The sequence below is a fragment of the Notamacropus eugenii genome, chromosome 4 (genome assembly GCF_028372415.1).
Source record: "Notamacropus eugenii isolate mMacEug1 chromosome 4, mMacEug1.pri_v2, whole genome shotgun sequence".
NCBI lineage: Eukaryota > Metazoa > Chordata > Mammalia > Diprotodontia > Macropodidae > Notamacropus > Notamacropus eugenii.
Genome location: NC_092875.1, coordinates 174,711,848 through 174,728,268, shown reverse-complemented (window position 1 = coordinate 174,728,268; position 16,421 = coordinate 174,711,848). Strand labels below are relative to the sequence as shown.

Sequence of the window (16,421 nt, the reverse complement as noted above, 5' to 3'; positions counted from 1 at the left end):
GAGACCATGTATGAGGCACTGTATTAGAAACTGGAGATGCAAGAACACAATGAAAAAAGACAGGGTAGTTTAGGAAGTAAGTAGCTGAGGGAGGATCATGGAAGAGAAGATGATTCTTGAATTTTGAAAGAAGGGATTCAAAAAGCTGACAGGAAACATCCACAAAACATCTGATATTCAAGAGTTACATGATTACATAATAGCACAAAAAATGTTATAAATCAACTATCTGAGTTAACTATCCAAACAGTGCTAACATATATGCTCTAAGTTTAGAGAAAGGACTTGGTCCTAAATACCCTATGTAAGATGGGACAATCAAGTTGTAAAAAATAGTAGAAAAAGACAAGCATGTGGCACTGGTATGGTTAATGGGGATACGCACCCAGAGAAGATAATGACCAACTTCCTAGAGACTAATCCCAGAATTAATAGCACTAGAGGTACACCACCACAACATAACCAAAATAACACTTTATATTTCTCTCTTAGAGGAAAAAGTCCCAAATTAGAAAAAGTAACAATTCACACTTAACTTTGAGTATAGTAGACTTCAAGTACCATCCTACAGAATGCAGCAGGCTCACGGGAATCAACTGCACTTGATTTGTTTTAATATGGAATTGGAATAACATGTTATGAAAAACAAAAAATATTTTCAAAGTAGCTTTCTACTAACATAAGAATAATGAAATGAAATTGTTCACCTTGGGTGTGAGCAAGCATTTAAGGAGGCTAAGCTTTAAAATGATCAATCTAGGGAAAGGTCACAAGCCTCAATTTAGCAGGCTAATCTCTTCTTTTTAGAATATCAGGACATTTGCCTACCTTCAATCTTGTGGATTAGGCAAGTAGGTGGCATAGTGAACAGAGTGCTGGGCCTGAAGTCAGGAAGACTCTTCTTTCTCAATTCAAATCTTGCCTCAGTCCCTTACTAGCCTTGTGACCCTGGGCAAGTCACTTAAGTGTATGCTTCAGTTTCCTTATCTGTAAAATGAGCTAGAGAAGGAAATGGCAAAGCCCTCTAGTATGTTTGTCAAGAAAACCGCAAATGTCTCCAATTGATAAATGGTCAAAGGATATGAACAGGCAATTTTCAGAGGAAGAAATTAAAGACATCTCTAATCATATGAAAAAATGCTCTAAATCACTTTTGATTAGAGAGATGAAAATCAAAACAACTCTTGAGGTACCACATCACACCTATAAGATTGGCAAACATGACAGAACAGGAAGGTGATAAATGTTGGAGAAGATGTGGGAGAGTTGGAACACTAATTCATTGTTGGTGGAGCTGTGAGCTCATCCAACCATTCTGGAGAGCAATTTGGAACTATGTCCAAAGGGCTACAAAAATGTGCACACTCTTTCACCCAGCAATATTGCGACTAGGACTGTATCCCCAAGAGATCATAAAAATGGGAGGGGGTCCCACATGTACATATTTATAGCAGGACTGTTTGTAGTTGCCAAAAACTGGAAATCAAGGAGGTGCCCATCAATGGGGGAATGGCTGAATAAATTATGATATACGAATGTAATGGAGTACTATTGTGCCATAAGAAATGATGAACAAGAAGACTTCAGAGAGGACTGATCTGATGCTGAGTGAAAGGAGCAAGAACCAGGAGAACTTTGTGCGCAATGACCACTGTGTGCAAGAGTTTTTTCTGGTAGACTTGGAACTTTATAACAACGCAAGCTCTTAAAAAAAAAAAAATCCCAATGGTCTTCTAAGGCAAAATGCCTTCCACACTCAGAGAAAGAAATATGGAATTCATTCGCAGAATGTAGCAGATCATTTTTGTGTAGGTGTGTATTATGTTTTGATTTGTTACATGATTTTTTCCATTTATTTTAGTTCATCTACACAGCATGACTATAGTGAAAATGTATTTAATAGGAAAATATGTGTAGATTCTATATAGAATTGTATGCTGTCTTGGGGAGGCAGAGGAGTGGTGGTGGGTAGGCAGAAAATCTAAGTTTTATGGTAGTGATTGTAGAACTTTAAAAAAAAAAAGAAAACCCCAAATGGAGTCAGAAAGAGTGGGACACAACTAAGACACCTCAACAACAAATCTTGTGGATTGCTCCTATTTTCCATGATCTCTCCAATATCACTGGTAGTGGCTCAGCAAGAACCAATCTAGGTAAGTGACTTGAATTCAACAAGGACAGCCAGATGCCCCTTTGTTGTTGCCTTGCCTAGTGTACCAATAATCTGTGATTCATTATTTATTCTGTCACGTCCTTTGCAGAGAAAACTGAATCCAGGGAAAATTGATTATCGTTGACATCTCTCCATCACCTTTTCTCATTATTCCATCTATTGTATGAAAAGTTTCCAACCTTTCTTTGATTTCCCGTTTGCTTTCAATATTGATTAAAAGAACGAAGAAACAAACCCTTTTGTAGTCCTTAGCCTTCATTTCTGGTTTAAGTTTATTTTGTTTTTACCAAGTAATGTTCCTTTATTCACCTATCACTTGGCCTTGCTTTCATTTTGTATATATTCATTTTTAAATATGCTGGGTTTTTTTTGAGTTCCCTCTGCATCCATATTGGTCTCTTTAGACCACTTTCTCCTCCTCACTGAGATTGTTTCTCTTCAGATTTTTCATTCTTGAGCATGCTCCATCTCTCCTGAGCTAACTTACCTCAAGCCATTTTAGTTGGTTGGACTTTATTTTGAATGCTTTGAAATCTATTTTCCTAACTCTAGGGTACAAATCACATGACGTCAGATTTCTATGTATCTCCTCTCTCACAAAATTGAGATTATAATTAATGGTACGTCCCATTAAGGATCCTATCAATTTCAGTCTAGCAGTATGTTCTTCTCACTTAGTGACAATCAGATATATCCAAGAATTTTCCTATAATAGTTCATCCATTAACAGACAATGATGATACAGGTCATGTGAGCAACAAGATGGAGGTCCAATATCTTTAATCTGATCTCCATAACTTCTTGAAAAGAAAATTATGTGCCATAGATAAAGTGACTTGAGCTGTCTCCATAGTCTAGGACACTCAGAAGCCAATAGGCTTTAAAACACACAGTCAACAACGTTCTCTGACCCTGAGCAAACTTGGCACCTCTTTCTTACACCACCCATGTTGCTGGCACCTAAGAGACACAAGGGTAAAACACACAGCTACAAAAAACCCCCACCCTCACCAATCTTCTCCCTTCCCCTCATTTCTTTCCAAGTGCTCTAAAGATGCTATATAACTCTCTCAGCTATGTGTAGGAGATTTATTCTTAACAAAACTCCAGGCTCCAGGATGTGAAAATCTGCCCTGATTACTGACAACAGCCAGGTGTCTAGAGCCTCTCAGAAGCAAAAGTCAGTGGAAAGGACACAACCCTGTAGGGCCAGTGCTATATATCTCTGAATTCCTGGTTCTGGGACAACCAACCCTATAGCACCAGTACTGTAAAGCTCCAAAATGAAGCTGACAGACCAAAGAAGTAAGAAACAGAGGGAATAGGACAGGAAACCAGAACAGAACAATGTGTGTGGAGGGCTATTTAATAGTCCACTAAACTTGAGGGAAAGAGCAGTGTTCAGTTGGGGTCAGTTCTGATCACCCAAAAGTTTTTTGGGGCAGAAATCTAGACAAGTGAACTATAAATTGCCTAGCATGGAAAGAGACTGTGATGTTTTGGGACTCAGAACCCCAATCTGCTATCAGAGGAGAGTGAGTCAGAAAGTGAACGGTAGCAGAAAACAAGTGAAGAAAAGACTAAAATGACTATAGATCCCAGGAAGAAGAAAGCTGAAAGACCTCAAACATAAGCAGATAAAATGACAAGGAAAGCATCAATAGCAGAATCTAGTAAACAATTTCAAACATATATTTAAAAAAAAAAAAAAGGCCCCCAAAAAAAGGGAGGAGGAGGAATCCAACACACTAAAGAATCTGAGAACCCAGAACAACAAAATGTTGTTCCTGAGTGGCCTGCAGAGCAAAAAAATAATGGACAGAATAAAAAAAGGAGGAATCTGCAATAGGGGGTGGGAACCTGGGAGAGGAGAGAGAGAGAAAGAAAATACACAATAACTCATTAGAAGTTTCCCCAAAAAATATAGGAATGACGTATGGATGCTCCCTCTTCCCACATTTGACGTAGTTCTGGACATGTCAGCAACACCAGTAAGACAAGAGAAAGAAATTAAAAGAATAAAGATAGATGAAATACATATAAAACTATGCCTGTATGCTGATGACATTGATGATTTACTTGGAAAATCCAAGGGAATAAAAGGATACTAATTAAAACAGGAAGACTTGGATTCAAAGTGAGCCTCAGATATTTTACTAGCTGGATGATCCTGGGCAAGTTTGCCTCAGTTTCCTAATCTGTAAAATGGGGATAATAATAGTACCTACCTTACTTGCGACAATGAAATGAGATAATGGCAAAATATTTCACACAATGCTGAGTGCAAAGTACTACATATATAAATGTTAATTATTCTTATTATAGATAATAACTTAGTCTAAGTTTTTTATTTTTTTAAGGAACACTTTTTAATTTAATCTATTCAAGTCTTTTATGTACCTGGGAGGTTGAACCTCAGATACTTCATGCATTTTGTAGTTATTTGGAATTGAATTTTTTTTCTATTATCGCTTCTTGTGATTTATTATTATAAAGCTACTATGATTTTCTAAGGATTTATTTTGTAGCCTGAAGATTTGCTAAAGTTATTATCTATAATAATAATAGCTAATATTTGCATGCCAATGTAATAAAAATGACAATACTACCAAAATTAATTTATACTTTTAATGCTATACCAATCACATTATCAAGAGGATACTTTAAAGAACATGATATAATATTCATTTGGAAAAAACAAAAGACTGAGAATATCGAATAGAAAAGAGAAGCAGATCATATACCTCTCTCAGCTATGAGCAGCAGATTTATCCTTAACAAAACAGACAACAGAAGCAATCGAAAAGATTAAATAAATAAGTGATGATACGAAAATTTAAAAGCTTCTTCAAGGAGAAAATTAATGCAACTAGGCTAAGAAGGGTCAAATGGGGGAAAAGAAACTATCAAATTTCTTTGACAAGGGTTTGGCTAAAAGACTGAAAGCTATTCCCCAATAGTTAAGTGATCAAAGGATGTGAAACAAAGAGTTCTCAAAAGGAAATACAAAGTATTCATAACCGAATGAGAGAACTCAACAAAATTAAGAAGAATGCATATCAAAATAATCCTGAGATTTTATCATATACTCTGCAAAATGGAAAAAAAAACGACATAAGGACAAGAATAAATGTTGGAGGGATTACAGAAGGGGAGGCACACTACTATATTGTTAGTAGAACTGCAAAATGGTATCATTATTTTGAAAAACAATTTGAAATGATGAAAATGAAATGATTAAAATGCCCCATCCCTTTGAATTAGAGACTCCATTACTGGGTTTATATCCAAGGAAGACATCAGTAAAAAGAAAGTCCCCATTTATCCCAAAATCTTTACATTCATAAATGTATATCAAATTAATTAAATATTGATTATTAGTTATTATTTATATATTACAGATGTTTGTGATAGCTAAGATAGCTAGGAACTGGAAACAAAGTAGATGCCCAAACATTGGGGAATGGCTAAAAAAAATCATGGTACATAAATGTAATAGAATATTATTGTGCTGTAAGAAAATGTCATGAATACAGAGAAACATGGAATCTATAGGAACCGATACACGGTGAAATACGCAGAGCCAAGAAAACAATACAATAGTAACTGTATAAATGCTAAGAACATGCACATAGAAAAATCAAAAGTAAATGCATAAAAATTATACATATCAAGCAGTACTCAAATGAAGATATAAGATTTCCCCAACCTGTACTGCTTCATGGAAGTGGAAGGTCTACAGATATTAAAAAATGCATATATTTTCAACATTTTAAATGTAATCATCTATTCTCTCTAAAAAATGCTATTTGTCATACTGGATGGAGCTCTCTCTCTCTGGGAAGGAGAGAGGAGAGGGACAGTCTTGGGACAAGTATGGTGACGTGAGAGAACAGAAAACACCTACAAAATCTTACTTTAAAAAAAAGGAGGAAAAAGAAATTAAATGAACCTTTTCTTAGAGAGATTATTAGAGCTAAGGGCATACCTCGCAATAAGGAAAGGGTGCAATAATTATTTTATCATTAATATTTACTGCTGAAGGAACAGTAAAGTTAGTAGACAAGAATGGCATTAGAGTTAGAATAATTAGGTTTAAGTTTTCTCTGAGACAATTAGCTATGACTCTGGGCAAGGAACCTAATCTCTTCTTGCACAAAGCAACCTTCAAAGTTTACAAATTACAAAAAATTGCTAAACTGAATTTTGGTGTAGGGGGTTTGTACATGTTTAGTACCCCCAAAGAGATAAAATCAAAGCCTTCCCCCACTCCCATGACGTTACGAAAACATCAGAGTGATCAGGTTTTAAGTCATGAAAGACTGCTAAAAAACCAAAAAGACTAAAATGAGTAAGTCTTCCTAAGAATAACAAAACAATTAAAAAAAAAATCTCTAGAAGTATGTAAGTTTCAGGAGAAAGCTATGCTTCTATACTGACTACTAAAGCATAATTCATTGATTACTTTTGCTTGAGTATCCGAATTTCTTACAAGAAGGGTAGAGTAATGAGGGAAATATAACATGAGGGTAAGGTTCCTTGGCAAGAGACAATGATGTAAAAGGAATAAAAAGTCATGGGTCCAGAAAATAACTGACAAGGATATCAGATCCCAGATAACAGTTAAACCCTTCTCTCATTCAAATTAATGAAATCATGAATTTTCTTCAAATTTCTAAGAAGGAGAGATTTATAATCCTGAAACCTGATTTAGAAATATGATCAACTAAAATACATGAGAAAATTCTTTTTTTAAACTAAAAACATTAGTGTATTTAAAAGTAGTTCTAGCATTACAAAAAAATAAAACAATTTAATGAGTGAATACCGATTTCTGTTCCATAAAGTTTCATGTAATTAAAATGTTTATTAAAAAAATACAATTATTTTAATGAACCTGACATACTTGTATATACCAAAATTGATATCACTTTGTTTAATGACTTTATACTGTAAATTAACATCTCTCAATTTTAGATAACCTTCAAAGACTGACAAAATGTTTGCATCTATACATTTTTATATGCATAAGCAATGACATGAGATTCATGCTTTTGCTGTTTTCCCTTATACATTAATAACTGCTCAAAGAATGGGAGTAAAATGTTATTTTTCATTCAACACTAAAGAATTCTTAATTGGTACAACATCTAAATGATTGGTTTATACACCTACAATTCGACAGGCCTATGTAATTGTTTCTTTAAGTTTACTAAATCATCATATCATTAAAAGTAAAAATAGTACTGGGTGTGTGTAAATGTCTGTGTGTATATATGTATATACACATACAAACACACAGCAAAAACAATTTTATATTTCATATTAAGTCCATATGACTAAACTGAAAAAAAGGCTGCTTGTATAGTACTAAGAATGTAACATTATTCAAGGACTTAACATTTCAAAGAGTTGAGATTCCCTTCAAAGCAGAGTGCAATCAGATTATGTAATCTAGTCTCACAGACCAGTTCAGAAAAGTTAAATGACTGAACTATGGTCACAAAGGTACTGCTATATGTGGGCTATGAAGCCAAGTCTTCCTGGCTCTAATTCTAATACTCTCCTGCCTCTCAGTACAAATAATGTTACATGAACAAACTCATTTGCCCCATTTGCTTCAGACCTTCAAAGTGTATTATAATCCCCCAATGGCAAACATTTAAATAATTATTAATCACAGGGGAGCTAAGTCAAAAATATTTTATCTTTTTTACGAAAAGAGATTAATTCTTCTTGGGTTTACTATGCTGACTGTCACTGAAATATGTTAATCTGCTAGGAACTTTGAAGTCTTTACATCAACTATGATACAATGCCAAAAAATCTAATGGGTACACTTTTAAAGACAAATTTAAATTAAATTATCCATATGTGTGCACTTAAAATGAATGGAAAGTTTAAAATGTGTTTTTTAAATACCTATATTTGCTTAAGACCTGAGAAACTTTACGTCTAAGGAGCAAGATTACCTATTTCTCATATTTCATTATTTTATATATGAGCAACACTTGAGAAAAATCAAGTCCCTTTCCCAAGGTCACAAGCAGGGAAGTGGTAGAGTCAGGATTCAAGTATAGGTCCTCTTCATTCCAAATTCAGTACTCTTTCCCTGCTTATCACACTGACTTCCTAACAGAGGGATTATTTTACCTATACAAAAATAATAGAAATCCCCTGAGGTGCTATAAGGTAAAATTTGGCCTTATTCAAAAAGGTAGCACCTGAATGAACAAGTTGTATAACTATCCCATCATCCTTAGACTTAAGGTGACTCAGATAAATTTACATAAACTATCTCTCAGTATTAAAGATATATACCATCAAAAAATAGGGTGGAAAAGGAAAGACTATTTTAAATCTTGTGATTATCTCCATCACATACTGCTAACATTCAAAGCATTTTTGTTTATGACATATTTAGAATATGACATTAAAGTAATTCTAAGCGGTGACAGAATATTTTGGAATTGTACACTGAATATCAAGTTAAACATAGATATATCTTATGTTGATAATGAAAGCTTAAAATAAATGCTGGTAGTTTTCAATAACAAAACCTTAAGATAGCAAAAATCTTAAAAATGCGCTATCTAGCAGCCATACCCCCCCCACTCTACATTTACACTCTTTTTTTATAGGACATGTACTCCTTAAGCAGAAGCAGAATATACTGAATGAGGAGTAGAGTATCTCTTTAAGGAACACTTACCTTTCCCATTGATTGCTAATCCTGAGGCAATTGTGGTTGTCACAGGGACAGGCAGCTGAGGCACTAATGGGTGTATTCTTGGCCTGCTTCCCATTCTAGCTCTTTCTGCACCAGGTCCCAATAAAGCTCCAACGGGTTTTTCTGCTGCCACTTCTGGGGCCACAGAGTCTTCTTGATCTTGTTCCATATGATCCAGTTTGTCGGGGCTTTCATTCTGAAAGCCATCGACTGCTGTCCTACTCTTAATAGGACTCTTGGGGACCAGAATTTTAATACCAGATTTTGCAAGGTCCATATTTTTTCGGCTGGAGAGAGATGGTGATGTGTTTTTCCTAAACTTCTGGCTGGCATTAAATAATTGATTATTTTTTGAATCGTGGTCTTTCCCAATAACAAGTGATTTGGGAGCTGTTTTTGAAAAACTGCTATTGGTAGATCTGGAAATCTGTTTCCTAGCGTTGTTTGGAGAGGTCCTATTTGTTCTGGTTAATGTGTTTTCCTTTTGCTTTTCGTTGTGACGCCTGTTAAAGTCATGTATATATTCCTCACAGTTCACAAGATGCTGTTCAGGTTCCCAAGTGTCATCTTCGCTATCATAGCCTTTCCATCGAACCAAATATTCTGTTTTTCCTTTCTTGTTTTTTCTCTTGTCAACAATTCTTTCTACCTGTTAAGAAAAAAAGACAGTTGAAGACATTATATTGAGTCTCTGTGAAAAGGTGGGGCTTTAATAATAAAAAGAACCCAAAAACAAATGAACAAAAACTTAAGAGAGAAAACAAACAAGCTCGTCTGAAAATAAAAGGGCAACTGTCCAAAGTTTTTAAGTCATTTCCTTTAAATCTCAACAACCTAATAAGCACTATAGGGTTTTTCCATAGCATACAAGCAAGTGAACTAGCCAGACTTTTTGTTGTTTCTTGTTCAAGATAAGGTGCTATTATATATACATATTATTTTCTCTCTATATATTCTATTATATGTAAAGGTTATGGAACAGATTTGATCCACTGTCACCTTGGCTCTGAATGAGTAATGGGATGAAGAGTGATACATACTCACCACCTTTGTGACCCATTAAGAGCATGCATCTGTGGAACAGCTAACTGTGATTAGGGGGTCCAGTCTGCGAATGAGGAACAGAGTTTCATTATCTCTGTATGAAGTGACATGCTCACAGAAAAAGAAAACTTATTATCTTGATTGGCCCTATCCTAAATGGCCAAGTAAAAAGAGGTATTAAAGAGTCCTAAAAAAAAAAGGACTTCTATTAATTAAAATGGACAGACTTTTCTCTACACATTTTTGGAATCTTAAATTTTAATTAACTTTTGAAGGGGGACAAAAAGGGGATGGAAAGAATACTGAAACTGATTTCACTGATGTAGCAGTGATTCTCAAAGGATGTGCCACAATTTTTACTAGGTATGCCACAAAATTATGGCTGTTACTGCAGATTTTTAAAAAGGTCTTTTAAAATCTGAAATATATCTTACTCGCCGAGCACACATAATGGCAGACAAATATTGTTCGTTAGATATACCTACTAACTTAAGGACAGATCCTGAACTCATAAAGAGCTCAACAAAAATGGCTGCTCTTACTAAAGGCAGAGTGGCTTATGTGAGAGTCTCCTGAGAACTCTCTACAATGTAACCAACTTGAACTTTCAGTGTGCCATGATATTTCATAACAAAGAGTCAAGCACAAAGATAAAATTAATTTTTTTTTGAGAAAACTCCTGACAACTGTTCTGCAATTGATGTATGGTATTAGAGAATTGCTGGGAGCAAAAAGTAGCTTGTTCTGAGTCATCCAGGCAATAGGTGACATGATTGGATTTTAACCAAAATCTTCCTCACATCCAGGTATCAACTGTACTATGTTATTTTTCTCATTACTTTATACTTTACTATTTTCAAAGATAGTAATTTGCATATAAACAACAAGCATAACACTAAATGAATGAATGCAATGTTTATTAAGTGCCTACTAAGTGCAAAGCACTGATACAAACAGAAACAGAAAAGTAAGACTCATGCTCTCCATAAGTCCACATTCTAACAAAGGGAGGTAACATATATGTAAGGTTTCAGCTACAAATCAGATGGAAAAGTCCCACTAGAGCAATGCCTAATACGTATCTTTATCACTATCATGAGAACCAATGTATGAGCACAGCTTTAAAAATATGAATGCAGTGGTAACCTTAGTAACTACAAGAATAAAGATTTTTTAAAAGTTGAAAATTTTAATCCCCTCCCCCCCAAAAAGGTCCACCTAAATCTCACTTGCACTCTGTCATCAGCTGGTCTTTATTTCAAATATACACCTTTAACATTTCTATGCTTATTGAAATCCTTCTCTTCTACCTAAGACCACCTGGGTGCTACCTCATCCATGAAACTTTCTGATTATTCCCAGTTGCTAAACCGCCAAATTAAAAAACTCTGCTAGTACATTTTCTCAATTAGACATAGAAGAAAAACTAGGAAATCATCAGATTTTAAAATATCATTACAAGAACCAATATTTAAAGAGTGGAAGTCTGACATTCTTCATGGTCAAGTCCTCCCATGGCTTTGTAAATTCAAAGAAACAAGTTACAACAAAACTCTCCTCGTCCCTTCCCTCATTTACTTTCCATGAGACTACATCTGTCTATTCACAGTAGATGCATTATTTTCATAAAACACCTTTTAAAAAAGCAGTACCCCCAAATTTCCAATCAAATTCATAATCTGTTAAGATACTGAATAAAATAAAACTGAAATTGAACACCTACCAATTCATAGGACCTAAATTTCTCCTTATGAAAGATCCAGAAAATATGGTGAGTGTTGCAAAAACTGATGCTGAGCAAAGAAAGCAAAAGAATGAAAAGAATATGTACAATAAAAATAACAAGGTAAAAGAAAATAATATGAAAAAGTACCTAACACAAATCAGTGTAACCACCCAACAGTTCTAAAGAACAAACAAAACATTAATTCCTTCCTCCTGGTAAAGAGGTGGTAGACTATGAGTATAGAATCAATCAATCAGCAAGTATTTATTGTTTACTATATCAGCCTTTGTTAAAGCACTGGGAATATAAAAAAAAAATATGGAAGAGTAGGTGGTCAAAAGCATCAAATGCTGAAGAAAGATCAAGGACGATCAACATTTATTAAGTGGTTGTTATGTGCCAAGAAGCGTACTATGTCCATAGAATAAAAATAAAGGCAAGGTCCCCTGCCCTCAGGGAGCCACCATTCTATTGTAGGAGACTGTAAATATTTTAAGTACATACAAGAAATATACTAGGATCAAGATTGACTAATAATGAAGCTAAACACCAAACTTCAGACAGTGTGGAAGACATAGAGGAGAGGAAGTAGAGATAGAGTTTAGATGAAGGGGAAAGAGATATAATGATGATATTATGGGGCAACTTGTTAAGTAAAGGAAGAAAACAGTGAATAGGGGAAATATGAAGATTAGAGAGAGAGAATTTGCAACAGATGAGGGAGGGGATGAGCTCAGAAGGGCATATATAGAAGATGTGTATTGGGAAGGCAAATGGCTACCTATTCCTTACAGACTGGAGCAAATGACATAGAAGAGAATATATTCAGGGAGACTAAGACAAGAAAAAAACAGCTCTTTGAAAACAGCCTCAGTAAATATATGGGGGTGGGGGTAGGTGCAAAGTGTTGAAGGTCCACAACTGAGAAGATGTGCAGAGGGAGTACTGTTGGAGATTTAAAGAGAGAAAAATAAGTTTGGAACAATAAGTGTGTAGAGTGGTACAGAAAACCTAGTTAAAGAAGAGTAGGAGGCTTGCTCTGCAATACTCAAGGCTCTCCTGAAATTATGGAAGATTCCTTCCTCATTTCAACTCATTTAACACACTATGGCCTAACTACCTTAAGGTTATGTCACCTCTCTACCATCAGATCAAGAACCTTCAATAAGCTTCTGCCAACTGAATAAAGTCCAAATGGCTGTATCAAAGGGCTTTAACAATTTGGCACTGATTACTTCAAATTATATGCCATCTTAGGGTGGGGGAGGGGAGAGATGGAGAGAAAAATTGGAATTCAAAATTTCATGGAAGTGAATGAAAACTAAAAATAAATAAATTTCAAAAGTTTTTCCCCCTCAAAAGCAGACTGGCACAGAAGAAATGTCAAAGACATCTTAAACACTGATATAGTAGAAAATGTTAATGTTCTAGAATTGCCTGATTCAATCTCAGAAGAACTGACAGATGACAAAGTTCATGTACAGCAACAATGAATATTTGAGGAAGAGTGATAATGCCAAAAAACTGATAATGTCAGGCAACATGCAAATGAGTTTTCTCTCAAAGAATTTGTAGGTATGTTCCTGGCGACAGAAGTTACGAAGCAAAATATGATGGATGCTGAACCTAATTGATCAAAGTATGCACATTTGCCAAGATAAGGATAAAGCTCTCTGCACTTACCGTCATGGGGCAATTAGGTGGCACAGTGGAGAGAACATCAGACCAGGAATCAGAAGACTCATTTTCCTGAGTTCAAATCTGGTCTTAGATACTTACTAGTTAGCTATGTAACCTTGAGCAAGTCACTTAATTCTGTTTGCCTCAGTCTCCTCATCCATAAAATGAGTTGGAGAAGCAATCTTTGCCAAGAAAATTCTAAATGAGATTATGAAGAATCAGACACAAATAAAAATACCTGAACAACTTACCAGCATGTGTCTAAACATTTTTTTAAAACTGAAAACAATCCATTTCTAGGCTGTTAAAATATTTTAAATTATAATAATATTTTCATCATGACAGTGTAGGCTTGTGATATTAAGTAATTTTTATTTTTAAATTTTGCTTTCTATAACTATGTTATTACTTTGTGATAAAACTTTAATAAAAATACATTTTCTTATCCTTTACTGTTATATTATGTTAATAAACAAAAAAAATTATTTTTTAAAAACTGGCATTAATCTAATTTTCCAGCCAAGTCTACTACTTCCATTCATACACTATTACCTAAGTCAACCAGGACTACCTGTCCCATGATTATTCATCTCCAATTTTTCACTTAATTTCTTCTCTGGATCAAATATCTACTTTACCTACCAGCAACTACTGTCCAGTTTCCGGCCTGCTTTCAGACCCAGTTCAAATATATTTGCCTTCATTAAGCCTTCCTTGATGACACTCCCACCTTGCCATATAAAAAAACTATCACCACCACCACCAATAAGACAAAAAAACCAAAAAATTTCACCCTTTTCTTCTGTAAAAAGATAATTATTCAGCACCTAATGCATACAACTCCTGCACTAGGCACTGGGCATAGAAGATAAAAATGAAAACTGTTCTTGTCCTTAAGGAGCTTACATTCTGGGAGTCTGGAAGAAAGGACAGCAAGTAGACAGATAAGTGTGAATTGATTGTCATGTCTCAGCTCTGGTAAAACTGCACAGCAAATGCGGTGTTCAATATCACCAAGTTGGAAATCTACAGGGGAGGTAGTTGTAAAGCCAAGATGGTGAAGGGGCTGAACATCATGCAACAGGAAGAACACTTCAAAGCACTAAAGGTATTCAGACCTGAACAAGAGAAGATTTAAAGACGGACAGAGCAGAAACTCAGGTATTGTAGGGGCTACTATGTTAATGAGGGATTCATTTTATTCGGCTCAGCCAAAGAGGCAGAAGGAATTGGGCTGAAGTTGAGAGGAAAACTTATGGTTTAACATAATGAAGAATTACCTAATAAATAGAGCTGTTCCAAAACTGGAAAAGGCTGTATTGGGAAGTGGTGGATTACCTATCAGTGGAAGTATTCAAGCAGTATCAAGATGACCTCCCCTCAAGGAAGTTATGACTGGATTAAGTGATTAGCATTTCCCAAAGTATAGCTTAAAAGCTTATGACAAATATGTATTGAAAGATAAACCAACATTCCTGAAAATAACAGATTTAGAAATGAAAAACCTTGGTTGGAATTCTAGTTCTGCTATTTACTATTTGTGCAACCTTGAGGGAGTCTCAATCTCCTGGGGACTCATTATTCACATCATGATGGCCTCTTTATATCACCTAATTTTTCAGAGTATTCTCATTTAGATTTGACCAGATGACTTCTAGGAAACAGAATAATTACAATTACATGTGTTTTCATAACAAGCCCAATGAATTTTGTGTCCTCTTCTTTTTAGTGAGAAAGGAGAGTAATTAAGTGTGCTAAAGAAGAAAGACGGCTAGATTTGGAGAAAGAGCTAGTTTGGAATCCCATCTGACACTTAGTAGCTGAGTGGTCACAGCAAATAACGTCATGGCTTACCCATCTATAAAATGATGAGAACTGTCAGGTACCACATAGGAGTGTTACAAGTATCAAATGAGATAAAATATATTATTACTTAGTTCTTACTTTATAATGAGATTATCTTTCGAAGAGAAACAGATTTAGATATTTTATTTGAATGATATTAGCAAAGAAGAAATTTGAAATCTGAACGAGAACAGTACTCTTAATTACTTTCCTTTTAGGGGTGAACACAAACTCAGAGAGTATGTAAATACAAATAATATTCTTGATAATGAGGGAAATATAATTTGGAGTGAAGAAAAAGAAAAGCTGTCTTTCATAATTATCAGGAAAAGCATTCCAACAAAAATCCTTTTGGAAAAAAGTCTTAATATCTAACCAAAGGAAGCATAAAGCACAGAAGAAAAGCTGCCATTAATATTATTGAGTCATTAAAGAATATAAATTCAAAATCTTCAAATAAAAAGATTTCAGTGATTTATCCAAGAAAACATTTATATCATCCAAGTTGGATATATACAAAGGATACAAGGATGGTTCAATATAAGGAAATCAATATAATTACTCATATCAAAAGTCTAAAATTGAAGCTCATATGATTTTTGTCAATAGATGCATAAAAGTCTTTGACAAAAGTATAACGTTCATTTATGCTATGAAAAACCAAACAAACCTACAAAGGGACTTAAAATATCTGGGGATTGATTTACCAAAGCACACAAACTACATGTAGAGATAAAATTACAAAGAGCTCCTTTGAAAAAAAAAAAAATTTAATTAGCTATAGAAATATTCAGGGCACCTGGTAGAGCTGTCCAATACAAAGAAATGATAATACTACCAAATGCCATTTGAATATGTACCAAATCAGTAAAGGATTTTATAGAATATATAAATAATAATCAAATTCATTTGGAAAAATGCAGAGATCAAGAAAACCATAGGAAATGATGAAAGTGGGGATGAGAGAATAGCACCTCTAGACTTTAAGTTAAAAAGTAGTTGTCATACAAACCATCTGAAATTGGTTAAAAAAATAGAAAAATATAATCTTTATAAGCTGGGTTGTGACCTTCATTACACCAAAACTGTTCTCTCTAGATTCCAATGACCATGGTTGCCAAATCAAACAGCCATTTCTTAATCTTTATTCTACTTCAACTCTACAATGTTTGACATTGTTCATCATCTTCTCCTTCATTCTCTCTTTTTCTCTATGTTTTCCA

General features: G+C 34.6%; 1 protein-coding gene across 6 annotated transcripts in view; it reads right to left on the bottom strand.

Annotated features, from left to right (window-relative positions):
* The window catches only part of CDYL (chromodomain Y like), a 175,078-nt gene that overhangs the window by 83,938 nt on the left and 74,719 nt on the right, over positions 1-16,421 (bottom strand). For 3 of the 6 annotated variants that reach the window (XM_072603712.1, XM_072603713.1, XM_072603711.1), the window contains exon 2: positions 8,886-9,552. The exons of 1 other annotated variant lie outside the window; for it this stretch is intronic. In XM_072603712.1, coding sequence (XP_072459813.1) covers positions 8,886-9,552 — 667 coding nt within the window. Of the gene's footprint in view, positions 1-8,885; positions 9,553-9,947; positions 10,012-16,421 lie in introns of all 6 variants that reach the window. 2 more of the 6 variants (XM_072603714.1, XM_072603715.1) reach the window with 1 other exon arrangement.